The sequence below is a fragment of the Cervus canadensis genome, chromosome 15, assembly GCF_019320065.1.
Source record: "Cervus canadensis isolate Bull #8, Minnesota chromosome 15, ASM1932006v1, whole genome shotgun sequence".
Lineage (NCBI taxonomy): Eukaryota > Metazoa > Chordata > Mammalia > Artiodactyla > Cervidae > Cervus > Cervus canadensis.
Genome location: NC_057400.1, coordinates 74,306,035 through 74,331,687, shown reverse-complemented (window position 1 = coordinate 74,331,687; position 25,653 = coordinate 74,306,035). Strand labels below are relative to the sequence as shown.

General features: G+C 44.2%; 2 protein-coding genes across 7 annotated transcripts in view; one reads left to right on the top strand and one right to left on the bottom strand.

Moving 5' to 3' along the window:
- IWS1 (interacts with SUPT6H, CTD assembly factor 1) overlaps positions 1-1,719 on the bottom strand; it is a 49,303-nt gene extending 47,584 nt beyond the window's left edge. For 2 of the 5 annotated variants that reach the window (XM_043487449.1, XM_043487448.1), the window contains exon 1: positions 1,435-1,718. In XM_043487449.1, the coding sequence (XP_043343384.1) occupies positions 1,435-1,468 (34 nt within the window). In that variant the 5' untranslated portion in view covers positions 1,469-1,718. Of the gene's footprint in view, positions 1-1,434 lie in introns of all 5 variants that reach the window. The other 3 variants (XR_006273094.1, XM_043487446.1, XM_043487447.1) reach the window with 3 other exon arrangements.
- Positions 1,720-1,845: 126 nt separating this feature from the next.
- MYO7B (myosin VIIB) overlaps positions 1,846-25,653 on the top strand; it is a 117,051-nt gene continuing 93,243 nt past the window's right edge. The window contains exons 1-2 of one of the 2 annotated variants that reach the window (XM_043487445.1): positions 1,846-2,083; positions 13,272-13,373. The gene's annotated coding sequence lies outside the window, so the exon portion shown is untranslated. Of the gene's footprint in view, positions 2,084-13,271; positions 13,374-20,439; positions 20,658-25,653 lie in introns of those variants that run through there. The other variant, XM_043487444.1, reaches the window with a different exon arrangement.

Here is a 25,653-nt window from a genome sequence, read left to right as displayed (position 1 = left end):
AGATCAGTCCTGGGTGTTCATTGGAAGGACTGATGCTGAAGCTGAAACTCCAATACTTTGGCCACCTGATGTGAAGAGCTGACTCACTGGAAAAGACCCTGATGTTGGGAGGGATTGGGGGCAGGAGGAGAAGGGGACAACAGAGGATGAGATGATTGGATGGCATCACGGACTCAAGGGACATGAGTTTGAGTAAACTCCAGGAGTTGGTGATGGACAGGGAGGCCTGGCGTGCTGCCATTCATGGGGTCGCAAAGAGTCGGACACGACTGAACAACTGAACTGAATAAAAAAAAATTTGAAGTATAATGAAAAGTTATGCTTCAACGGTCAGAATTGGGGTGAGGAGGGTCAGAAGAGGTTAAAACCCTGTCCTAGCATAATAGGAAATAATTACAGAATGCCTAAAAATGATGCAACAAGATAGCATAAGTTAGGAATACGGGGATAAACATCAAAAAAAACGGCTAAAAAAAAAAGTCAGGAAATTGCTAATTTCTCATGTCTTTCAGCATATTAAATTTAAAAACATAAATGAACTGACTATTTTGAAAACATCAGGAAAACGTTTAAAGCGAAACAGCAGAATATGTTTGGAAACGTGTTTGCAGTCACTGCTATTCGTCGTCATATATTAGAATCTATGTGAACGCAAAACAGAAAAGAAGGTAGTTAATGCTTAGAAATTTATTTAAGCACTTCTGACAGATAATACTCACTGGAACTAGAACACAATAGGAAAGCAAAAGTAATGTTTTTATTCCCCATGAGGTTCTGCCTTATTCGTCTTGGGTTCCCCAGTGCCCAGCACTGTGTTAACAGAGTGGGGCCCCGTGTTTATAAACAGAAAAAGAAAGAACTTAAGGGAGGAGAAAGGGGAAAGATCTCAAGTTGAAGGAAAGGCACAAAAATCCCTAGTAAGCCCCAGAGGTACACACCTTATTCTAAAATACGTATACAACTCAACTCCGATGTTTTCTTTAATAGGAGAAACTAGTTTGCAGGCGTAGTCAAACCAGTTTCAACTTCAAGTGAAAAGTCTAGGTAAGATCCTGCACCCCCACTGAACAGCTAGCTCCCCGGGATTCGCAAAAATCACTCTCAACTGCTCAAAGAAATTCCCTATCAAGAGAGGCCATTCCTAGTACTTTGCACACAGTAAGCATTTGATATACACAAGGGGCTCCCACTTCAGCAACATCCTTCGCCGATCTGGAAGACGGCTTTCCGTCCAGAATTCCCTCTCCAAGGTTCTAACTTCTGGGTCCGCAGCCGGGCTGCCAGCTCTCCCCGCTACGCCTCAGTCAACATCAGACCCAGTCCCGGGAGAGAAGGTTTCTGGGGCTTCCTTCTCTTCCCCGCGGGAGTGCGTGGCCAAGCCCGGTCGGGTAACCGCACCGCCCCCCAGCCCTGTCCCCTACGTCCCTGCCTCACCTGACTGGTCGCCGCTGTAATACTCCGAGTCCATGGCAGGCGGCTCTCGGCGGGGAGTGTCTGGGCCCCGCGCCGCCCCCGTCACTTCCTTGCCGGCGCTGTGACCACCGATAGCGCGGCCCGGGGCTCAGAGGCTCCCGCCCAACTGGAGTTTTGGGAGACTGCGGAGAGTAAGGCAGCAACGGCGGCAGACGCGCACACTTGGACCTACAAACGCCGGCAGAAAAGGCCGTACCCTGCTGGCGACCAAGGCGCGCGGGTCAGTGAGCTACTTCCCAGAAGCACCTCTGAGCCAAAATGGCGTCTGCCCCCCGACCCTCAAAAGAATGCAGTGCGCAGGCGCCGTCACATGACATCTGGCCAATGAGAAGACTCAACGGTATGACGCACGGCAAGGCCGGAAAGGAAACTTGTGGGGAAATTGAGCGGGAGCCCCGACTGCAATTAAAATCTTCTTGGAGGAACCTGGTCTGTTCCCTATGGAGATGATAGTATTACTTTATGGGTTCTCCGCCCGTGCTTTGTTTGAGTACCTTCTGGAGTATTGTTCCGAAAAATGAAGACTCGCTAAAATTAAATTTTCCATCATACGGAAATTAACTATCGTTCCCATCATGCAGGGAGGCGCTTGATTCCCGCCCTTAGTACGGTAAGTGGCGCATTTTCTTCTGGGACTTGTAGTTCGAAGCCAGCGAGCTCTGATGTGTTAATAAGTGGCCTGATCAAAAGAGCCTCTTTTCAAGGCATTTTTAGTCCTTTCTTTTTAAAAATTACGACTTAATTTCCATCTTAAGAAACCATTTGGTTTACAATAGGAAGTACAGGTTTTTGCTTCCAGAAGGGTTCCCGGATGAAATCTTGCTGAAGTGACATTATTGAACTTCACTTGAGCCCTACATGCTTGTGAGAAACAACAGTGGTTGAGAAACTAACATGTCAGAACGCTGACTGTAAAGAACCATGCCTCTTCCTATCTCTCAAGTAAAGGTTATTCTCCGCTCTTTTTCATGAGACCTGTAAGACTTAGAGATGACCGCCTAGTTTACCCATGACAAGGCAGAAGACCTTTCCCCTTTCTTCTGAACCTGCTCAGATCTTGCAACTTTCTGTTCCTGTCTTTGCCCCTCTAAAACTAGTGTTGTGCTGTGCTTAGTCGCTCAGTCGTGTCTGACTCTTTGAGACTCCAGGCTCCTCTGTCCATGGGGATTCTCCAGACAAGAATACTGGGATGGGTTGCCATGCCCTCCTCTAGGGGATCTTCCCAGCCCAGGGATGGAACCCAGGTGTGCTAGTGGATTCTTTACCGTCTGAACCACCAGGGAAGCCCAAGAATACTGGAGTGGGTAGCCTATCCCTTCTCTAGGGGAACTTCATGACCCAGGAATTGAACAGAAGTCTCCTGCATTGCATGCAGATTTTTTTCTAGCTGAGCTACCAGGGAAGTCCCCAAATAAATAGATGCTGGAATAAGCATTTTTCTGTTCTCGTTACTGTTTGAAACTTCTGATTGCAAATCAATCACAACTATAAATCATCACACATTCCTTCCTAGGAAAGTCTAGACAACCCCATCTCCCCTGTACTAGATACTCTGATCTTCATATCTGGTGTACTCTCCCTATTGCAATACTCTGAATAAAGTCGATTTTCTTGCTTATTTTTGTCTTAAATGGAGAAGACAACATCACTGCCTTTAGATTGGAGGAAGTATAGGAAATATTCCTGAGGAGGTGTAGCCTTGCAGAAATAGGGCCTTTCGTTAGTTGGCAAAGCATACATCTTGGACTGGATTTCTAGGCATACCTAGCCCGCTATAAGGACCCATGTGGTGCCCTGAAAAGTCCACATTCTACCTTGGAGTTCAGATTTATGAATTTTATGATGTTAGCTATGTTATGCGGACAAGGCAATGGCAACTCACTCCAGTACTCTTGCCTGGAAAATCCCATGGATGGAGAAGCCTGGGAGCAGCCCATGGGGTTGCAGTCCACGGGGAGCAGCCTGGGAGCAGTCCATGGGGTTGCTACAAGTTGGACACAACTGAGCAACTTCTCTTTCACTTCTCACTTTCATGCATTGGAGAAGGAAACGGCAACCCACTCCAGTGTTCTTGCCTGGAGAATCCCAGCGACAGAGGAGCCTGGTGGGCTGCCATCTATGGGGTCGCACAGAGTCGGACACAACTGAAGTGGCTTAGCAGCAGCAGCAGCAGCAGCTATGCTATGAACTCTCAGAATGTCATTAGTGAAGCCACATCCCAGCTTTGATAATCCTGGAACCATTGTTAACCAGTCAGATTACTTTGGCAAAACCCAGTTCTAGGCTACAGAAAAGGACATGGAAAGGAAGAGAGAGGGATGGTTTCTCTAGAAATTACCATTTTCTTGCAAGAAAGTTCATAGGCAGTCTTTCCCCTGTACATACAGTGGAAAATAGCTTTGAAGTCCCAGTCTACCCCTTCAGCTGTAGGAATGACATCTTCTTAAGCTATTGTGAGAATCATAATAGCAAGGAATTAACAGTGCCTGGAACTAAAGGTAGAAAATTTAAAAGTTCATTTCCTTCCATTTAGTAGAAAAGGGCCCAGGATCCACCTCTCTTCCAAAGAGATCAACCTCTCTTCTAAGAGGTTGTACCTGTGTAATAAGGTGAGTGAATAGGGCAGAAATCCAAGAAGAGAACCCACTGCAAATCCTGTCAATAAAGATCTTGTAGTTTCACCAAAGGTATACAACCAACAGCTATGAAAGTAATTGGGCTAAGCAATGCAATTACAAAAGGATAATGACTGAATTTTAACATAAAAATTCTAACTGTCCTGATGGTTTAGAGAATGGAGAAGTAGAAGCAGACTTAACACAGCATAATGTGCAGAGAGTCAGAAGGCTGTAAGGAAAGTGTCAGATCTATGTTTTATACTCAAGAAGCCATTAACTTAGTAAGATAGGACAGGCTTTTTGAAACAAACATAAGAGTCTTAGTTAAAACATTGTGCTTGCAAATGCAAACACAGCTCCAGGAGAGTTTTCCAGAGCCCCTTTCCACCAGGTGGCTGTCTTTCAGAGCCTCCAAAGGACAGATCTTGGAGCAGAACAGATAGGCTTTCTGAGTCTTGGCTGCCTTGCATTTTGAAGACCACCATCTCTCTCCACTCCTCGTTCCAGTCCCAGCACAGCTGGTAGTAGAGAGGCCACTCAGCAGGGAGGCTGTTTTTTCTCTCTAAGTATACTAAAGATAGAGAAGAGACATGAGAGACATGGGAGAAATGAGCTTGTGGCAGTCCTGAACTCTGTTTCCCTTGACTGATAACCATGCAAGAATTATCCTTCCAGCCTTTTGAGACACTGCGACTTGCTGAATATTTCTGGGAGTGAAAAGTCATACAATATCAAGAGCAGCCTGGCAGTGGCAGAACTTCAGGCTTGGGGATCAGAAATCTGGGTTCTGTGTCAAGCTCTGAGCTTATTGTGTTAGATGAGGGAGTTGAATCAGATTTCAAGGCCCCTTGTTGTTGTTGTTGTTCAGTCGCTAAGTCATGTCTGACTCTTTGCAACCCCATGGACTGTAGCATGCCAGCTTTCCCTGTCCTTCACTATCTCCCAGAGTTTGCTCCAACTCATCTCCATTAAGTTGGTGATGCTATCCAACCATCTCATTTTCTGTTGCCCCCCTTTCCTCCTGCCCTCCCATCAGGTGGCCAAAGTATTGGAGCTTCAACATCAGTCCTTCCAATGAATATTCAGGGTTGATTTCCTTTAGGATTGACTGGTTTGATCTCCTTGCTGTCCAAGAGACTCTCAAGAGTCTTCTCCAGTGCCACAATTTGAAAGCGTCAACTCTTTGACACTCAGCCTTCTTTATGGTCCAACTGTCACATCCACATATAAGTCCTGGAAAAACTGTAGCTTTGACTATATGGACATTTGCTGGCAAAGTGTTTTTTAATACACTGTCTAGGTTTGTCAAAGCTTTCCTTCCAATGAGCAAGTGTCTTAATTTCATGGCTGCAGTTACTGTCCACAGTGATTTTGGAGCCCAAGAAGATATCTGTCACTGTTTTCACTTTTCCCCCTTTTATTTGCCATGAAGTGATGGGACTGGATGCCTTGCTCTTAGTTTTTTGAGTATTGAATTTTTAAGCCAGCTTTTTCATTTTCCTCTCTCACCCTCATCAAGAGGCTCTTTAGCTTCTCTTCACTTTCTGCCACAAGAGTGGTGTCATCTGCATATCTGAGGTTGTTGATATTTCTCCTGGCAATCTTGATTCCAGCTTGTGAGTCATCCAACTGTATTTTAATGGCATATTCTGCATAGAAGTTAAATAAGCAGGGTGGCAATATATACCCTTGATGTAATCCTTTCCCAATTTTGAACCAGTCCATTGTTCCATGTCTAGTTCTAAGTATTGCTTCTTGACGTACATACAGATTTCTCAGGAAACAGATAAGGTGGTTCAGTATGTCCATCTTTTTAAGAATTTTCCACAGTTTGTTGTGATCCACACAGTCAAAGGCTTAAGCATAGTCAGTGAAGCAGATCTTTTTTAGAATTCCCTTACTTTCTCTCTTATCCAATCAATGTAGGTAATTTGATCATGGATTCCTCCACCTTTTCTAAATCCAGCTACTACATCTGGAAATTCTTAGTTCACATTCTACTGAAGCCTAGCTGAAAGGAATTTAAACATTACCTTGCTAGGATGTGGAATGATCACAGTTGTGTAGTAGTTTGAGCATTCTTTGACACTGCCTTTCTTTGAGATTGGAATGAAAACTGACCTTTTCCAGTCCTGTGGCCACTGCTGAGTTTTCCAAATTTGCTGACATATTGTATTTTAAGAGAACCATCTTTGGATTTGAAACAACTCAGCTGGAATTCCATCACCTGCACTAGCTTTGTTCGTAGTAATGCTTCCTAAGGCCCACCTGACTTCACACTCCAGAATGTCTAGCTCTAGGTGAGTGACCACTATTTTCATTATTCTCTGTTTCATTATTATTTTATTATTCTCTGTGAGAGAAGCCGTCTCCAAGTCTGACCTGTCTTCTTGTGCTTGAGCCACTAGGGGTCCCTGCAGGTGAAGAAACAAATGAAACAAGTGCATTCTAAGCCTGCTTTCCCGCTCTCTGCAGTGTTCTCCCATCCCAGACTCACCACTCCCTAAGACACATGCAAGATTTGTCCTGCCACATCGCTCAGAATACTGAAAAGTTGGACCCACTTGAAAGCCCACGAGTAGTGGATAATGAATCATTAAATATCAATACCATGGCACACCACACCGCCACTAATACAATTTAATTGAACCTTTAGCCCTCACATGGAAGGATGGCCAGAATATATGAAATTAACAAAATAGTCATAGAGTACTGTAAATGGCAAAACTTTATGTGAACAACCAAAACCCCACCTAAGAATTCCCTAATAAAAATAGAGGGAAAAAAAACTTTCAGACAAAGATCGAAAAGCCAAAAGCCATAAAAGTCTGAAAATGTTGACTACACACAAAAAATTCAACATAATAGTAAAACAACTGTAAAAACATATGCTGGCAGAAACAATACACCATTAACAAAGCCAAAAGATAAATGACTAAGAATTTAAAAATTTTTTATTCAACTATCATAGAGCCTTCTCTATGTGGTTAAGAGAAGTGATTAAGACTTCACTTTCTAGGTGAAGTTCCATCCCTGGTCATGCAACTAAGATCCCACATGCCTCCTGGCCAAAAAACCAAAACATGAAACAGAAGCAATATTGTAACAAATTCAATAAAAACTTTAAAAATGGTCCACATTACACTGGAGAAGAAAATGGCAACACACTCCAATATTCTTGCCTGGGAAATCCCATAGACAGAGGAGCCTGGTGGGCTACATTTAAATATGAATTTATTTTCCATTTTGTTACCTGGAACTTTTAAACCAGAGGGTAGACTTTGTGTCATTTGATAAAAGGGAATTTCCTGGCTCAGGTCTTCAGTACTGTTTTGCTCTATTACTAACAGTACAGTACAGTACAATTCACTTAGTCGTAAACATCAACAGATCTATTACTAAGGATGATGTTTAACATTTCCACTTGTGCTGAGCAAGGACCAGGTCAAAGTCAGGCCTCAGGCTGTTGAATTTAAATGTCTTATGATAAATAAGGTCCTACAGTGTAGCACCAGGAACTATATTCAGGATCTTGTGATAAACCATAATGGAAAAAAATATTAAAAAAAGAATGTCTATATGTTTATAACTGAGTCACTTTGTTCTACAGCAGAGATTGGTACAACTAAATCAGCTATACTTCAATAAAAAAATAAAATTAAGAAAATGGTCCACATTAAAAAAAATCTTTAAAAAATTTATAGAACAAAAGGTTAATCTCCTTTATGAATATAGAGACCCTAGAAATCAATAACTCAATAGAAAAAGACTAATAAGCCAGTAAAAAAAAATGGACAAAAGATATGACAATCCACAAAAGAGAAAATATTAAGGGTTCTAAAATTCATAAAAGATATCCTAAAACAAGATCAAAGCAAATTAAAATTGTATTGAGATATTATTTTTCACTTCTCAGATTGCAAAAATCTGAGAGCATTCCACTGGTGAGGCCATGGAAGAAGAGCCCCTCTCCCAGGATACTGGTGGAAGTTTATTACAGCAGCCTTTACTTTCTTACTACTTGCCAGAAAGTAAGCCGGCAATATTTATAAAAATTACAAATGCATATGCCCTTAGCCTAGTAATTGAACTTCAGAAAATGTATCCTACAAATACACGTGGCTATGTACAAATGATGTATCTACAAAATTACTTATTGCAGCACTAATTGAAAAATGCTGGAAATAACCTAAATATCCAATCAGGAATGATCACAAAATTATGATACATCTGTACAATGGTATGTTACATAGCCATAATGAAAAGCAAAGAAACTCTCTTACTGATACATAAAAAGATTTCTAAACTGTGAAAAAAGGCAAAGTGCAGAACAGAGTATGCTATCTCTTGTGAAAAGGGGAAGAGTACATATATTTGTTGTTGCTTTTAACTATGTTTTTTTAATTTGAGATTGTATAAGAAACAAAACATTGGTTTTCTGTTGAGGGAAGGGAGGACAAGGGAAAATGGTGCACATAAGCTTCTAAGGTTGTTAAAAACATGAAACATGTAGTCTTGTTCCACATGATAACTTCTACTCAGCTCTGATTTTGTCATATTATACCTGTGAAGTGGATAAGCAGAAGCCTCAATGGAGTCAGTAGGTCAGAAAGGGGAGCGCTAATGCTCTACCGCTTCACATCGGTTACAGACCCAACAGAGAGAGAAGTATCTTTACATCTCCAACAGGAAGAAGATTACTGCTCTACTACCCAGCAGGAGCTAGGAAGAATTTTTCCTGGGCTGGCAACCAACAGCCAGTGAGAAGCTGTTACAACTCAGCCAACGAAAAGCCACTACACTGCAAATTAGAAGTTTCATTCAGTGGACTCTGTTTAACAGCCTCTCCCAGTGCCCCCTCCTCTACAAAGAAAATGGTCCTCCCTTTTGTTCTCTGGATATATCTGCAGTTCACCATAGATTGCATGTCGTGAACTGCAATTCTTTGCTGTTTCTGAATAAACCTTTTTTGCTGGTAAAAATAACCGATTGTTTTAGGTCAGCATATCAAATTGACTTCACACCCCACTAATGAGCTTACTACTCATAACCTGAAAACCAGAAGTGCCAGTCTCTAGTTGATCATGATGTGGAAGCTACCCAGATCAATTTGCTATGCTTGGGCCCCATCTCTAGGCCCAACGATCAGGCAGAGATATCTTCATGGATTCTGGTCTTGCTTTGTATAGAAACCGTCTTTGTGTAGATGTGTGCCCTATCCTGAGCACAGCCTCTTCAACACACAATTATGTATGTTGCTGAGTAATTATTCAAATTACAAAAGGAAGGACGTCCCTGAAGGTCCAGTGGTTAAGGCTGTGCTCTCCCAATGTAGAAGCTGCGGGTTGAACCCCTGGTCAGGAAATTCCACATGCCATGCAGTCAAAATAAATAAATAAAGACTTAATCAACTTAAAAGAATTATTTTTTAAGTTACAAAATGACTCTTTGTTTTTGTTTTGTTTTAGTTGACTTTGGTTTTGGTTTGTGATGAGCACCACCTCTTTGGAAATGTGGGAGCTGAAACCATCACTATGTCATAAAGGGGTTCAGCTGTGAAATCATGGTTGGACCAAGTGAACTTCACAGTCTTTTTTTAAGCTATTTTTTAATACTGTTAAAATATATATAACATAAAACTTGCCATTTTAAGTGTACAATTCATTATATTTATAATGTTATATAGCTGTCACCACTATTTCAAAAAATTTTCATCATCCCAAACAGAAACTCTGCAGTAATGCCTCATTTTCCCTTACTCACAGCCCCTGGTAACTTCTAATCTGTTTTCTCGATGAATTTGCCTATTCTATATATTGCATACCATGTCTGCCCTTTTGTAACTGGTTTATTTCACTTAGCATATTTTCAGGGTTCATCCATGTTGTAGAATGTGTCAGAACTTCATTTTTAAGGGTTAAATAATATTCAATTGTACATATATATATGTATATCCATATTTATCCATATATACAAAGCACAGATATACTTTGTTTATCCATTCTTCTGTTGATGAACACTTGCATATTTGCCACCTTTTGGCTACTGTGAATAATACTTCTATGCAGACCAAAGTTGCCATACAAAATCGGCACACAAAGATTAGTTTTTTTCTGTACACTAGTAATGAACAATCTGAAAAGAAATTAAGAAAGCAATTCTATTTATCAGAGCATCAAAAAGAATTAAATACTTAGGAATAAAGTTAACCAAAGAAGTGAAAGACTTGTGCACTGAAAATACAAACATCTATAAAAACACAGAATATGTAAATAAAAAGATCCCTCACATACATGGACTGGGAGACTTACAGTGGTAACACTGCCCCAAAACAATCTACGGATTCAATGCAATCCCTATCATAACCCCAATAGTACTTTTTTTTTTCCAGAAATGGAAAAACCTGTCCTAAAATTCATATGCAATCACAAGGAAATCCTGAAGAGTCAAAACAACTTTGAATAAGAAAAAGTTGGGAGACTTTCACTTTCTGATTTCAAATTTTACTACAGACCTTCATTAATCAAAGCAGTGTGGTACTGGCATTAGGACAGACATATAGACCAATTGAATAGAACTGAGAATCCAGAAATAAATCTTCACATCTACGGTCAACTGATCTTGACTAGGATGCCAAGACCATTCAGTGGAGAAAGAACAGTCCCTTCAACAAATGGTGACAGAAAACTGGGCATCAACATATCAAAACACTGGACCCTTATCTTAACAACATATACAAGAATTAATTCAAAATGGATCACAGATCTAGATGTAAGAGCTAAAGCTATAAAACTTTTAGAAGTAAGCATACAAGCAAATCTACGTACCTTAGAGTTAGTGATAGTTTCTTAAATATGACACCAAAGGCGTAGGTAACAAGAATAATAAAGTGGACTTCATAAAATGAAAAAGATCTGTACATCAAAGGAGCACAACCAAGAGAGTAGAAAGATGATCCATAGAAGAGAACATTTTTGCAAATCATATAGCTGATAATTGCTTAATATTTAGGACATATGAAGAACTCCTACAGTTCAGCAACAAGAAGACAAACAGCCCAATTTAAAAACAGGCAAAGGACTTGAATAGACATTACTCCAAAGATATGCAAGTAGCCAATAAGCACATGAAAAGATGCTCAGCATCGCTGGTCATTAGAAAAACACAAATCAAAACCACAGTGGGACACCATGTCACATCAGCTAAAATGGCTGTAATCAAAATAACAGAAACTAACAAGTGTTGGTGAGGATATAGTGAAATTGAAATCTTTGTACACTTGCTAGTGGGACTTGTGCATCCACTGTGAAAAAGTTTGGCCATTCCTCAAAAAGTTAAGCGTAAGATTACCATATGACCCAACAAATCTACTCCTTGGTATGGATACCAAAGAATTGAAAGCAGAAACTCAAACAGACTCTTTGTCTTTTAATACATTTTAGATTTTGGAATAATTTTAGATTTACAGAAAATTTGCAAAGAAGTTTGATTTCCATGTATCCCTCATCCAGTTCCCCCTAATATTAACAACCTACCTTACCATTTGCCATTACTTTTCTCAAAAGCCAGAAACTAACACTGATACATACATATTCTTAATTAAACTCTAGTGAGAAATTTCATGGACAGAGGATCCTGGTAGGCTACAATCCATGGGGTTGCAAAAGAGCTGGACATGACCTAGCGACTAAAGAACAACACAAGAAGACTTTATTTAGATATCAGCAGTTTTTCTACTAGTGTCTTCTCTTTGTCCTAGGACCCCAACCAGGATACAGTATTGTATGGCCTCCTTAGTCCCCCCTGGTCTATGACAGCTTCTCAAACTTCTCTTGTTTTTCATGATGTTGACAGTTTTGAGGCATCCTGGAAAAATATTTTGTAGAATGTCCTTCAGTTTGGTTTGTCTGATGTTTTTCTCATGATTAGACTGGGATTGTGAGTTTGGGGGAAGAGCACCACAGAGATGAGCTACTGTTCTCTCATCACAGACTGTGCATGTGATGTATCACAGGAAATGATAAACTTGATCACTTGGTATATTAGTTTGATAGGGATGCTGCACAAATACCGCAGATTGGGCAGTTTAAACAACAGGGATTTATTCTATCACAGTTTTGGAAGTGGGAAGTTCAAGATCAATGTGGCAGCAGGGCTGGTTTCTTCTAAGGATTCTCTCCCTGGCTTGTAGGCAGCTGCCCTTCCCCTCTGTCACTGCTTCGTCCCTCTTCACCTCTATGTCTTAATCTCCTAAGGACATCAGTCAGATTGGACTAAGTAAGGCTCTACCCTAATGACCTTGTTTAACCTTAATTACTAGTATTCTTGCCTGGAAAATTCCATGGAAAGAGGAACCTGGTAGTTACAGTCCATGGGGCTGCAGAAAGTTGGACACAACTGAGTGTGCATGCACACACACACACAACCTTAATTATTACTTCTTTAAAGGTCCTATCTCCAAATGCAGTTCCATAATGGGCTACCTCGAGACCCTAGACTTCCATTTGGCTCTAAAAGTCAGGATTTAAGAGGAGATACAAAGCTGGAAAGTTAATTATATTTAAAAAAAATTTAGGAGAAGTTGCTAAAAGTTGTAATCTCTGCTTTTGGGACTATGCAGGAAAAAAGGTTAGTTGTTTTTTTTCCAAAACTGGTTTAAAGTAGCAGTGAGTTTTCCTGAATTATTTGACACCTTTTCCAGGGCTCCGGGTGGTAAAGGCAGACAGCACTAAGAGCAAACCCTGCCCTGCCCTGCCCTGCCCACAGAGCTGGCTTCCAGCTGGCCTGCAGTGGTGGGGGGTGACAATTCCTCTGCACCTGGCCAGCTTCACGTACAAGAACAAATAAGATCAATACCAAGGTTCCCTGTCCAAAGCAGGCTGCAATTTAACTGGACATACAAGCTCACAGTCCTTTAACATTTATGGTTAAGATGGTATAATTATTGGGCACTCACTGAGTACTCAGGTTTCTAGGTGTGAATCCTAGCTCTGTCACTTTCTAACTTATGATGACCTTGCACAAAGTGCTTAACCTCTCTGTGCCTAAACATCATCTATAAGCTGGGGATAATAGTGATATTCATCTCATAAAGTTGTTATGGAATGAAATGTGTTTATGTATAAATAACAATTCCTGGGACATAATATATATATTAATTATTATCATTGTTATTATTAGGAATTGTGAAGATACAGACAACTGTAACATATGATTCTTGCCTTGAGAAACGTACCATCAATCAGGAAGTCCTACTCTGAAAAAAAAAATACATGCTAACAGGTAAGTTATGTGATGTGTGTAATGAGTGCCTTAGAAATTAAAAGGGGGGCAAGGCTAGAGTGGCAGTCAGGGCCAAGTTCCTGGGAAGAGTGCTTGTGCTGGTGTTTGAAAGACAAAGGCAGATTTGGACGGCAGTGGGATCATGTTTTGAAGATGGTAGATTAACTGTTATAACAACAACAAATTTCAATGACTTGAAATAAAAAATTTATTTCTTGTCCTTGTAAAGGGGTACTGGGGTCAGTGGTGGAACTCTGCACCCCAGAGTCATTCAGGAACCCAAGGTTTTTCCATATTGTGGCCCCACCACCCCCTAGGGCCCCAGAATCCACTCTTGGATGCCCCTCATGCCACCAACAGAGAGGAAAAGAGACACTGTGCAGGCTAGCGCAGGAGGTTTAAATGGGGAGGCTGGGAAGTGAAGCATATTACTCACCCTCATTCCATGGTTGATCCTAATCATGAGTGAGGCTGAAAACAGTATTCCAGCTGTGGAACCAGGAGGAAAAGAAACTAACCTTGGTGTACACAGAGCATTCCAATCAGTGGTAAGAAATCCATCCTAATGCTGCTGCTGCTGCTGCTTTTTTTCTTTAGAAATAAAGCTTTTAACAATGGGCCTCTCACCCTTAACCTTTTCCAAGAGCTGGACAAAGTGTTATCATCATTATCACAATCAGCATCATCAGCATCATTTAGCTGGTTTATTGAGTTGCCACGTAATCAGATTTTGCTGTTCCTTCCACTACTTCAACTCCCCAGGGCAATCATATTAGTCATCGGGATGCTATTGACTCTGGTCATGGGGCAGAGGTCCCCCTGTTTATGATCAGTAGCTGGACTTTAAGTTCCAGAGCCCAAGACCGAGATTTATTCACTGGACTGCCATGGTTTTCCAGAGAGGAGAAAATGACATATTTTGTGCCCTTGTGGTCAGGTTACTCAAGACGACTGTTTTCTTGCTCTCTGTACATCCCCTGCTGGACCAGGGCCTCCTTCACCTACATCCTACTCACAGGACTGACCTTCCTACATATTTGCCACAGGCCCTGGCTAGTGATTGCTTTTATCAAAGAGGCAACGAGAGGCGTGTCCCTCTGCTGGTTTCCCTGGTAACTAATAAGTCAAACTGATGTCAATTTCACCCCATAACTGGCTGTCGTGTCCTGCCTACTGTTAGCCACATCCAGTGGGGGGTGTCGCTCAAGGACCTCGCTCTGACTCTGTCATCCATTAAACCACTGATATCGCTCTCACTGACTCCAAGCTCTTTCTTTGGTCTTAAAGCCAGGCAAGTGTGGGCCTTAGAGCAGGTTATAACACAACTGTGTCCCTCCTATTGCCTAACCCTAACCCCAACCTTTGGACAAACCTCTGGGTGGGTCCTTCAGATGGGTTATGAAAAAGCCCAATCAGAATGAGTCATTCCTCCTGGATAGAGTTAATGGACACCCCCCACCCACCTCCAGCCCATCAGGACTTGGGTTCTGAGATTTGCCCAGTCTAGTGACGGTGCTGATCCAGGGAGGATGCTGCACTAAGACTTCTCTGTTGGTATAGGCATTTTCTTGGTGTGTCAGAACGAAGATCCTCTAGGGAGCACCAGCCCCTTCCCTCTACCCCCTGTATCTTCTGAGCTGTATCTTTTTGTCATTCAAGGAGGCCAATTTTGGCATCACTTCTTCCAAGAAGCCATTCCATCTAGCCCTTGCTGTCCTCCTCTTTCTCCCAGCCTTAATTGTACTCGAACCTATGAGCTATGTATTAGTTCTCAATGGGAGAAGATTTTCCCCTCTAGGAGACATTTGGTAATACTTGGAAGCAATTAATTGCACCACTGGGGGAGTGCACATAGTGAGTAGAGGCCAGGGATGCTGCTAAAAAAATACCACAGTGCCCAGGACAGCTCCTCCCAACAATAATATAGTTCGAAGTGTCAATAATGCCAAAGTCAAGAAAGTCTGAACCACACAGAATGTTTTCCATACTATGCACAGCTGTTTCCAGGGAAGCATTTAGGCTTGGTTTCTTCTCAGATAATTTTGTCCTAGGACATTGGTGATCACAGAAATTAAAGGATAAATTCTGTTTGGATCCTAGGCTAGGATGAGCAAATTGGAGAAGCACCTTCCCTGAAAATCTCTAAAAATGGATGTCTTATTCAAACTTGAGGGAGTCCAGGGTTGTTTGAAGGTTGGTGTGGTGTAATATAGTGCAGTGAGCCCTAGCCCTGGAGTCAGGCAGACCTCCATTCAAATCTTGCCCCCACCACTTTTAGCCACATGACTTAAGCAAGTTTCTTAACTTCTTTGGTTTTAATTTCCTTACTGTGAAAAGAGTTAGATAAGCACCTCTAATTTGTAGGGTTTTGATGAAAGTTGAATGAGTGGCATATGCCATGAACCCATTACGTAGAAAGCAGTTATTTTCTTTGAGACGGAGAATTGTAAAACTCTGTAAACAGTAACTCAGTCACAGACGTCTGTGCTTACAGTTGTGCTATTTTTTAGTGTTAATGGATAACTTTGGCTTCGGTAGGCTGGATGGGAAGATTGGGGCCACTAGGAAACAAGCTGCTTCAGGTCGCTCTATGATGGGTTTGGCAGAGCTGAAATCAAATACCCTCTGTACATGGAACTCTCATATCTGCTCAGAGTCACATGACAGCTGGACATGGATATGGACATGTATACCTATGGCTGAATCTCTTCACTGTTCACCTAAAACTATTACAACATTGTTTTTTTTAATTACAACATTGTTAGTTGGCTGTGCCCCAATACAAAATAAAAAGTTTATTAAAAAAAAAAAAAGAAAAAAAGCAATGCTCACTGCGCTCTCTTTTAGTTGCTACGCAGATACTACAATGGGCTTGACCTTTGGACAGAATGGAATGGAACACAGGTTGTCTCATGGAAGCCTTTTGGTTCAAGTCAGAAACACATTTTTCAAGGTTAGCAGACTCTGCATCTTGAGGAGAATTGTGGAAGTAACAGTAGGCTGTGGGACAGTCAAGTCTGGCCACATGTGTGACAGGTAAGAGTCCTTAGGCTGCGGCAGGCTGAGTTCCCAGACTTTCCTTGATTCCCAGGACTTGGGGTGCCCTCAGCAACAGAAAACCCGAGGCTCTCAGAGGACTGCCCCTCAGGAGTTCCCCTTGAGCTCTACCAACTGATGCGGCAGTCAGGCCAGGTCCTTGAAGTTTCCTGGACACTGTCTGCTGGGAGGGACCACTTGATGTGCTGCTCGAGAAAGGTTAGTGGCCAAGCATTCAGGCCCCTTGTTTCAGTAAGTTCCCTTCTGGAATCTCCCTGTGATGACATATTGCAAACAAAGCTGTGAGCACAGGTTCGTACACTGCAGTGTTCTGGGTGGTAGTGATGCCACCCCATGTCCATCCAGGGATGATGGTTACACAAATGATGGCACATTTATAGCATGGACCACCATGTTGCCTTTTTTAAAAATTAATTTTTATTGGAGTATAGTTGATTTCTGCTTTATTGACTATGCCAAAGCCTTTGACTGTGTGGATCACATAAACTGTGGAAAATTCTCAGAGAGATGGGCATACCAGACCACCTGACCTGCCTCTTGAGAAACCTATCTGCAGGTCAGGAAGCAACAGTTAGAACTGGACATGGAACAACAGACTGGTTCCAAATAGGAAAAGGAGTACATCAAGGCTGTATATTGACACTCTGCTTATTTAACTTATATGCAGAGTACATCATGAGAAACGCTGGGCTGGAGGAAGCACAAGCTGGAATCAAGATTGCCGGGAGAAATATCAATAACCTCAGATATGCAGATGACACCATCCTTATGGCAGAAAGTGAAGAAGAACTAAAGAGCCTCCTGATGAAAGTGAAAGAGGAGAGTGAAAAAGTTGGTTTAGAGCTCAACATCCAGAAAACTAAGATCATGGCATCCGGTCCCATCACTTCATGGCAGATAGATGGGGAAACAGTGGCTGACTTTTTTTTTCTGGGCTCCAAAATCACTGCAAATGGTGATTGCAGCCATGAAATTGAAAGATGCTTACTCCTTGGAAGGAAAGTTATGACCAACCTAGACAGTATATTAAAAAGCAGAGACATTACTTTGCCAACAAAGGTCCGTCTAGTCAAGGCTATGGTTTTTCCAGTAGTCATGTATGGATGGGAGAGTTGGACTATAAAGAAAGCTGAGCACCGAAGAATTGATACTTTTGAACCGTGGTGTTGGAGAAGACTCTTGAGAGTTCCTTGGACTGCAAGGAGATCCAACTAGTCCATCCTAAAGGAGATCAGTCTTGGGTGTTCATTGGAAGGACTGATGTTGAAGCTGAAACTCCAATACTTTGGCCACTTGATGCAAAGAGCTGATTCATTTTAAAAAGACCCTGATGTTGGGAAAGATGGAGGGCAGGATGAGAAGGGGAAGACAGAGGATGAGATAGTTGGATGGCATCACCGACTCAATGGACATGGGTTTGGGTAAACTCCGGGAGGTGGTGATGGACAGGGAGGCCTGGCGTGCTGCGGTTCATGGGGTCGCAAAGAGTCGGACATGACTGAGTGACTGAACTGAACTGAAGTTCAACTGAAGTTGCTTGTATTAAACTATATCTCTGTAATGCACTTTCTGATGCTATGGGATTCACCTCCTCGGATACAACTGAGCAACTTAGCTGAACTGAACTGAATAGTTGATTTACAATGTTGTAATTGTTTCTTCTATACAGCAAAGTGGGGCTTCCCAGGTGGCTCAGTGGTAAAGAATCCACCTGCCAGTGCAGGAGACGTGAGTTTGATCCCTGGGTGGGGAAGTTCCCCTGGAGAAAAAAATGGCCACCCACTCCGGTATTTTTGCCTGGGAAAGCCCATGGACAGAGGAGCTTGGCATGCTACAGTCCATAGGGTCAAAAATAGTTAAACATGACTGAAGCAACTTAGCACCCATGAAGTATGTCAATTCCAGTCTCCCAACTTAATGCCCCCTCTCTTTGCCTGGTGGCTCAGCCGGAAAGAAATCTGCCTGCAATGCAGGAGACCTGGGTTTGATCCCTGGGTTGGGAAGATCTTCTGGAGAAGGGAATGACAACCCACCCCAGTATTCTTGTCTGGAGAATCCCATGGACAGAAGAGCCTGGCGGGCCATAGTCCATGGGGTCACAAAGAGCGACCACTGAGCAACCAACACTTTGACTTTCATTTATCCCTTAAAAACTGTACGTTTGTTTTCTACATCTGTGACTCTATTTCTGTTTTGTAAATAAGTTCATTTGTACCATGTTTTTTAGATTCTACATATAAGCAGTGTCATACAATATTTGTCTTTGACCATGCTGACTTGAAGACTCATGTTAATATTTGCTATAGTGTAAGAAAATACTTATGATTTAATGTCAAACTATTTTTTTTAAAAAAGCAGAAGACAAGTCTGTAAGTATCCAAAATATGTTTCTATCAAATTTTAAGACAGCCTCTGGAATAAAAAAGTCTTATGAATCATATTGTTCTACACAAATACTCTGTTCCACTATTTTTTTGGAAGAGGACAGTGGAATGAAGGCCACAAAGGACCCAGTCTGGTCTCAGGAGCCCCAGAGTAGGGGGCTGATCATTTCCAGGAGCTGCCAGGATTAGCAGCACCCATCCTGTGGGAGTGAAATGTTTCCTTTCTAAACCAGAAAAGCCACCTGCCACGAGAAACCCTCCCAAAGCAAGTGTTGACCCAGAAACTGGATGAGGTTTTAGGGGCCAGGAAGCTATCCGGAGCCAGATAGAACTTGAGCACAGCACGTTTGGGGAGTGGGTGGGAAGTTGACTGGATGCCTCAGAGCCCGTGCTTCCTCCAAATGGCCCTTCCTAAGTCACCTCCCAATTCACTTTCCTACCTTTGGCATCTCCAACTCAATGGACATGAGTTTGAGCCAGCTCTAGAAGATGGTGAAGAACACGGAAGCCTGTCATGCCTCAGTCCACGGGGCTCAAAGAGTCAGACACGAATGAGAAACTGAACCTTTGTCCTGGGCTGGTTGGTTGTAAGGAACAGAAACTCCTTCAAGTTGTCTCAACAATGGAGTGTATAGCAGTAGGAAGCTGGGCTTCTGTGGAGCCCACAGCAGGACCCACAGAAAGCTCAGATAGCAGGGGCCATTGCCTCTTTCCAGGGCTACATGATGTCTACTCCATGGCTCTTCAACTTTATCTTTTCCCTTCCACCAGCATTTGGTTCCCATCTCTGAAAGAGGCTCAAGGTCAGGGTTGGCCTCAGTCCTATTTAGAAGATGATAGGGACTTCCTTGGCAGTCCAGTGGCTAAGACTCTGTGCTCCCAATGCAGGGCGCCTGGATTCCATCCCTGGTCAGGGAACTAGATCGCATATGCTGTAACTAAGGATCCCACACCCTACAACTAAGATTGAATGCAGCCAAATAAACAAATATGACAGCTAGTTCCCACACCTCTGCCTGCCAAGTCCTGGGAAAGGGAAGGAACCCAATGGGCTCCTGCTGGGTCAATGATGAGTACCCCTGAGGCCTCTCCTCACCCAGGGAGTGTTGCAGTCAGTAGGCATCTCCCATGGACTCATTTCCCACCCACCTTCAAAGACCTCACTGTCACTTCCAGGGACTGCCTGTCCCCTCCAACCTGGCCTCTCCCAGGGTGCACTGCTGCATGCTTTTTCCTTCCAAAGGATCTGTATTTGCCTTATCACAAAAATCCCCCTTTATTCAAGTCCCAGCACAAGTCCGCCCCCTCTGCTCCCAGGAACTGTACTGGGAATCTAGGTGCCCCAGTGGCCTTTAGCTCTGGTGCAAAGCTCTCTGGCCTCTCCTGTGTGTGCTCCCAACTAGGACAGGGGGTTTGGGAGTAGAACTTCTGCATAGGCAGCCTTGGAGTTCCTGTGATACCTGGAAAGATGCTCAGCTCCCTGGATGGATGGGCACCAGGGGATTTGTCTGGCTGTAGCAACAGGTGCACAGAATCAAGTTCTCATGGCCCACAGAGACTGACGAAGAGGCCAGGGTTAAAGATTGGACTGCTCTGAGGCTCTGCTAGCTGGGGCCGCAGGAGCCCCGTGGGAGTGGGTGTGCCTGGAGCTCAAGGACAAAGTCCTGTCATAAATTACGCGGGCCCAGAGGACTCAGCCACTTCCTCTTGGGGCCCTTCCTCCTCTTCCTCCTCTCTTGTGCGCTCCGACACACCCAGAGCCCTGGCACTGCCTTCTGCCCAGCTTCTTTCAGAGGGCCTGGGTGGAAAGGAAGGCAAGCAACAAGACCCCTACCCTGACAAGGTAAGGGCACTTCCGGGGCCTTCTCTGTGGGCTGGTTGCCCCGAGCCTGCGTTCTGCCAGCTGGGAGGGTGGGAGGAGGGCCTTTGCACAGGGGGTGGATTGGGAGTCACAGCCTTGGGAAAGCACGGCAGGGAACAAGATGAAGAGGAGGGAGCGTGAGAGCCCTTTCCAGAGCCTGGAACCCCAGCCCAGAGATCCATCCCAGCAGCTGCAGGGCTGCTGGGGCCTGAGCAGGAGGAGGGGGTGTGGTGGGCCTCTGCTCTAGGAAGGTAGGCCCAAGAGTAGAGGGGGTGGCAGGTGTGGGGGCTGCCTTCTCCCAGCAGGGGGGCCTCAGGGGGCCTCAGGAGGTGTGGAGTCATGGTGTGTCAGCCATGTCATATGTGCCTTTTACCCGCACTTGGGGTGTTATTGCCTCTGTTTCATGGACGAGGAAACTGACGTCCATGCGAGATGAAGTGCCCACAGGAAGAAGCAAAGGGGGACTTGACGCCCAGGCCCAGGCTGACCTGAGCTACCACCTACCTTCTTGGACAATTGTGGACCAGTGTGTTCGTTACCTCTGATTAGCTTGGGCCCCAGAGCAAGGCAGGATCCTGCCTGCTAGGTCTCAAAGCCTCCCCTGGGTGGGGTGCTGGGCTGTGGCAGGACGGCGTTCTGAGAGGAGGAACACTCCCTGGCTCTCCCTCGAGCTGTCAGGGCTGTGGGCACCGTCCTCACTTCTCACAGGAGGGAAACTGACACGGACACAGGCTGGGATGGGGCCCATCCTGAACCTCCTAGCCCCACAGCCAGGCCTTCCCCTCAGTCTCCACTCTTTAACTCTGGACTTAAATGTTGTTCCAACCTGAACTCCATTCAGGGTTTTCTTTTGAAGAAAACCAAAACTCTGTGTGCAGCTATTGACCTGGAGCACAAGCCCCCAAGGAAACTTTGCTCACAGTGTCATCCCTGCCTCTCTGAGCCCACTGGGAGCTGAACGCTGGCCCTCGCTGCCTTCTCCCGGGAAGCTGTCCTTGTGGGTCTTGGGCCCTGCTGCACCCCCACTTCAAAACGGCTGACAGTGTGGGTGGGAGTTACAGCTCTATGTAAGGGTGACAGAGCAGGGGTGCACATTTCCCAATTTCCCAGCTACTTTCTTATAATTGAGAGCTTTTCATGTCATATGAAGGCCCTTGCTTCTACATTCTCAGTCCCGGTGACAAGCCCTCCAGGGAAGAACAGCAGGAATTATAGGACATTTTTCACAACAGAGGACATTGAGATGAAGGGTAAATCCTTCGCCCAAAGCCACTGGATATGACCACCTTGAGGGCACAGGTGGGACCTGCTCACAGTTTCTCTTGCCCCTGGAGCAGAGGAGGCCCTGGGCAGAGAGCTGTATGGAGGAGTGGAGTCATGAGTGACAAATAGAGGTTGGAACAAAGTCATGTTTTATAGTCGATTTTCATGTTACACTCTCTTGTCTTCCCCCTCAATTAATCAAGCAGCATGTGTCTCCTTTCTATACTGTTGGGTGGGTGAGGTGAGGCTGTGCCAAAGAAAAGTCACCCACCTGGAGGCACAGACCTCAGGCATCAGGAAGTCAGAGGTGGAGATTTCTGGGGCCTAGGACGGGTATGGAATGGGGAGGGACTGAAGCAGGCTGCGAAGGCAAGGATGGCTTGATGATGATGCTGGAGGGCTAGGATGCCCAGGCTGAGAAAAGAATATCCTGAAGATGCAGAGGAAAGAAAGTACAAGTCCAGCCTGGGCACTCCTGGCTCCTGGCAGGACCCTAGTGCAGGTGTAAGGAGGCTGCAGGAAATGCTCTTTCTGTGCTGAGAGTGGCGTTCTCTTCCATACTGATACAGTAGCCACTGGCCACACAGGGCTACAGGGCCCTGAGAGTGCAGCCAGCAGGCCTGGGGAATTTTTAATTTTAACTAAGACTAATTTAAATTTCAATGGCCACATGTGGCTGTGTGCTGCGCTGTGTTCAGTGTCTGACTCTTTGCAACCCCATGCACTGTAGCCTGCCAGGCTCCTCTGTCCATGAGATTCTCCAGGCAAGAAGACTGGAGTGGGTTGCCATTTCCTACGCTAGGGGATCTTCTCAACCTAGGGATAGAACCCGTGTCTCTTGCATCTCCTGCATTGGCAGATAGATTCTTTACCACTGCACCACATGTGGCTAGTGGCTACCATTGTGGACCTCACAGGTCTAGAGAGCAGAGCATGTCAGACTTGGGAGAGAGGTGAAATGTAATAAACAAACAGAGCCAAACAAGCGTGGGTTCAAATCCTGACGTGGCCACTTACCAAGGGTGGCACCTGAAGCCTCAGCTTCTCCAACTGTCAGGTGGAACTACATCACTTACTTTGCAGCATTACTGTGCAGATTAAACTGATGAACTACTATTTGAAAACTCTAAGTAAGTATATTATGAGCCCCTACTCTGTTTGGGGGGCCAGGGATGGAGTGCTAAGGGGGTACAGAGAGAGGCCATGGCACAGTGGGGTACTGACATGTACATATGGATGCATCTGTCAACTTCTCACTCATCCATCTCCTGCCTTATTCAAAAGGTAAACAAGAGCCTTTTGAGATAGCTTACAGAGATACTTGTAATACAGAGGAATCAAAATTGAAATGAGAAACCAAGATGAAGGAAAATTAAGGTAAATATGATGCAGCTGGGAAAAGTTTCATAAAAAGTTCCCATCTATTTGCTAGACAAAGCTACCAAATGTATTCTGGGCTTTCTGGCAGATGATCAAAAATAAAATACAAGCGGTGACAAGAATAATAATGTCCTCGAGTTAAGAACATGACCATTTCTGAGAAGAAGCACTGATGGGATACCAGGAAGGGGATATCAAATGAGGAAATGCTATTGGTAAAAAAAAAAAAAGTAAATTTAGGAGGGCTTCTCAAGGGCCAACCCTGTTAAGATATCTCCAGGCAGGCTGACAGCACCTTGCCAAAGTGAATCTCAAGAAAAGAAATGTTCTCTGGACAAGTATAAACAAGGGGTTTCAATTCAGGGTGGTGAATGCCCTTCCTGAGGGCTGGCCAGGGTCTTCTGGGACCAGAGAGAGACAGATAATAGGTAGAGTGGCTGAGAACAGCATCAGGGAGGCTGCAAGGGGACTCTTTTTTTTTAATATTATTTTTAACACCTAAAATATTTTGTATTGGGGTATAGCCGATTAACAATATTGTGATAGTTTCAGGTGGACAGTGAAGGGACTCAGTCATACATATACATGTATCCATTCACCCCCAAACCTCCCTACCATCCAGACTGGCACATAACCGGCACATTGAACAGAGTTCCTTGTGCTGTACAATAGGTTTTTGTTGGTTATCCATTTTAAATATAGCAGTATGTACATGACCTTCTCAAAGTCCTTAACTATCTGCAAGGAGACTCTTAAGCCAGATCTGGAAGAGTGGGCTGGAGAGGCAGGGACTTCACCTATACCTGCAGGGAACCAGAAAGCCCCTGAACCCAGGTGTGAGAAGGGATGGGATAAACATGGGTTTTTGTTTTTGTTTTTATGGTTTTACATGTATTCCCCATCCCGATCCCCCCTCCCACCTCCCTCTCTATAAACGTGGTTTAATTCACTGATTCATGACTTTGCAGAGGACTGGCAGGCTTGGTGAGTTCCCCACAAGTGCATTGGCCCTCAAGAGTGGGAGCAGAGCCCTGCTGGGAAGAGAGATTCCCCTGAGAGCGACCCTTCAGCAGAGTCAGCCTACCATCTCTGACTTCCTGGGAGGGAACAGGACCCAGCCTCTGGGGGAGCCAGTTCTTGCATTGTCTCACACTGCAAGGGCTTTGGTAGTGGGGGTGGCCAGCCCCTGTGCCCACTAGAGGAAGATGGGAAAGAGGACTGAAACTTTATATCTTCACCCTGAGCCACCTGGGCAGAAGAGAAAGGGCCCTAAAAAGGACCCAGGAGTATCATGTCTCCAGGTCGGGGCACCTCTGTACACCTCCTGGGTGGCCAGTCACAGGTGTTCCTGGCATCCTTCCATCAGCTCCTCCATGCCCCTCTGTCACTGAGCTTGGTGGCTGATCTTTGCAGGTAGTCATCACTGTGGGAAAGGGGTGGAACTGATTTCAGGCCCATGGACAATCCTGTGAACAGTAAAATAAATAACAAAAGCAACCTCTGGATATGGAAAAGCCCATCTCTCTCTGCTCCCTATCCCAATTCCCCTTCCAGGAAAAACCACTGTCAATAGCTTAACGTAATTACCTCTAAAAAGGATGTATCTTCCCAAAATATATCTTATATTTTAAAACAAAAATGGCAGTCTTGTGCTCATGCTCAGTCATGTCCGACTCTTTGTGACCCTATGGACTGTAGCCCACCAGGCTCCTCTGTCCATGGGATTTTCCAGGCAAGAATATTGGAGTGGGTTGCCATTTCCTCCTCCAGGGGATCTTCCCGACCCAGGGATCAAACCCAAGCTGCCTGCGTCTCCTGCATTGCCAGGTGGACTCTACTACTGAGCCATCTGGGAAGTCCATGGCAAAAATGGCATAATTGTATAAAATATAGCTTGTTTTTATTACACAGTCATATATCAATATGTATGTAGATGGAACCATATGAAACTGCTAATATTTGACTTTCTTGACTGTCTGGACTGGGTGGTCCAGCCCAGATTCCTTATCACCTGCTGGATGGTTCTGACTTCCACATAGCAGTGGCCCTTTCTGCTTTCACCAGCCCATGCAGGCTTTGTTTTCCTTGGAGTAATAGATTCCATGCTAGGGACCTTAGGCTTGGGGTTGCGGGGGGAGGAGTGGAGAATAGGCAGTTAGCTGGTGGCATAGCATACCTTCCAAGGTTCTCATTCTGTTAAACAATCCTTTCTGCCCCAAAATGCATGCATCTCTGCCTTGGGCAATGCTTTTTAGTCCTTCGGGAGAGGGCTCCTTCTGGACTGGCAGCTCATAGACCAGAGTCTCCGTTTGGGTTTTGCCTTTTAGACCCCAAT